Below are 1,498 nucleotides of genomic sequence, written 5' to 3'. Positions count from 1 at the left end.
TGGTATATTTCATCAATTATAGTTCTTGGAATAAAAAGATGATTATAATAAATTGAAAATTAAATGTATGATGTTTAAAAAGTCATCATCAATTAAGTAATTTTAATTCAATTTATTTATGCTTTGACTTGGGTGAAAGTTTAAAACCAAATTAATTTGTCATTCAACAATTTGTAATGTATAGAACCTATTCCACCAGTGTATTGATATTTTTGCACTCAATTTTAATGTATGTGAGATACCCTATTTCAATTTTTATTGTCATTTGTCCTTCTATTCATATAAATAATGTATTTTAAATGCAGATTGAATAGAACTCAACGGCTAAAGATGAGAAACCAAACAATAACATTCATTCTGCTGGGATTAACTGATGACCCGCAATTGAAGGTTGTGGTCTTCTTCTTTCTTTTAATCACCTACATGCTGAGTGTAACTGGGAATCTGACCATCATCTCCCTCACCTTCATCAGTTCTCATCTGAAAACTGCCATGTACTTTTTCCTACAAAATCTCTCCTTCTTGGAAATCTCATTTACATCTGCATGTATTCCCAGGTACCTGTACAACATATCAACAGGTGACAAGACAATCACTTATAATAATTGTGCTATTCAAATTTTTTTCACTGACCTCTTTGCTGCCACAGAATTTTTTCTCCTGGCAACCATGTCCTATGACCGATATCTGGCCATCTGCAAACCTCTGCATTACATGACCATCATGAACAACAAGGTCTGTAGAAGACTCATTCTTTGCTGCTGGACTGCAGGCTTGTTGATCATCCTCCCACCACTAAGCCTGGGCCTAAATCTAGAATTCTGTGATTCTACTGTCATTGACCATTTTCTCTGTGATGCGTCCCCTATCCTAAAGATCTCATGCTCTGAAACATGGCTCATAGAGCAGGTGGTCATAGTTTGTGCGGTGTTGACCTTTGTTGTGACCCTTGTATGCGTTGTTCTTTCCTATGCGTACATCATTACGACAATTTTAGGCTTCCCTTCTGCCCAGCAAAAGAAAAAAGCCTTTTCGACCTGTTCTTCCCACATGATTGTCATTTCCATCACCTACGGAAGCTGCATCTTTATCTATGTCAAACCTTCAGCAAAGAATTCAGTGGCCACAAATAAGGGTGTAGCCATACTTACCACTTCCGTAGCTCCTATGATGAACCCTTTCATTTATACCTTGAGGAACAAGCAAGTGAAACAAGCGTTCAGCGAGTCCATGAAGAGATTTGCACTCTTCTTAAAGAGATAAAGAAAATTGTTACTATAGAGAGATGAAATTTTTATATTAAAATCACAAGTTCCTATGCTGTATATTTAAGTTTTGCCCTATTCTAATAAGAGAGCTTTATCCACATATTGTTGTTGTTAGGCGTTTTCCAGTTGGATCTGACTCATAGAGACCTTTTGTGCAACAAAAGGAAATCCTGCCCAGTTTTGTGCCATCCTAGCAATGGCTGTTTTGCTTGAAACCATTTTGGAGTCAC

The 1,498-nt window shown here is 36.8% G+C and overlaps 1 protein-coding gene across 1 annotated transcript; it reads left to right on the top strand.

Annotated features, from left to right (window-relative positions):
• Positions 1-288: 288 nt before the first annotated feature.
• LOC142450911 (olfactory receptor 6C2-like) lies at positions 289-1,263 on the top strand. The gene has a single exon (XM_075552847.1). The coding sequence runs from the start codon at positions 289-291 to the stop codon at positions 1,261-1,263; it is 975 nt and encodes a 324-aa protein (XP_075408962.1).
• The last annotated feature ends 235 nt before the right edge of the window (positions 1,264-1,498 follow it).

Source organism: Tenrec ecaudatus, chromosome 6 (genome assembly GCF_050624435.1).
Source record: "Tenrec ecaudatus isolate mTenEca1 chromosome 6, mTenEca1.hap1, whole genome shotgun sequence".
Taxonomy (NCBI): Eukaryota; Metazoa; Chordata; class Mammalia; order Afrosoricida; family Tenrecidae; genus Tenrec; species Tenrec ecaudatus.
This window is presented reverse-complemented; position numbering and strand designations above follow the sequence as displayed.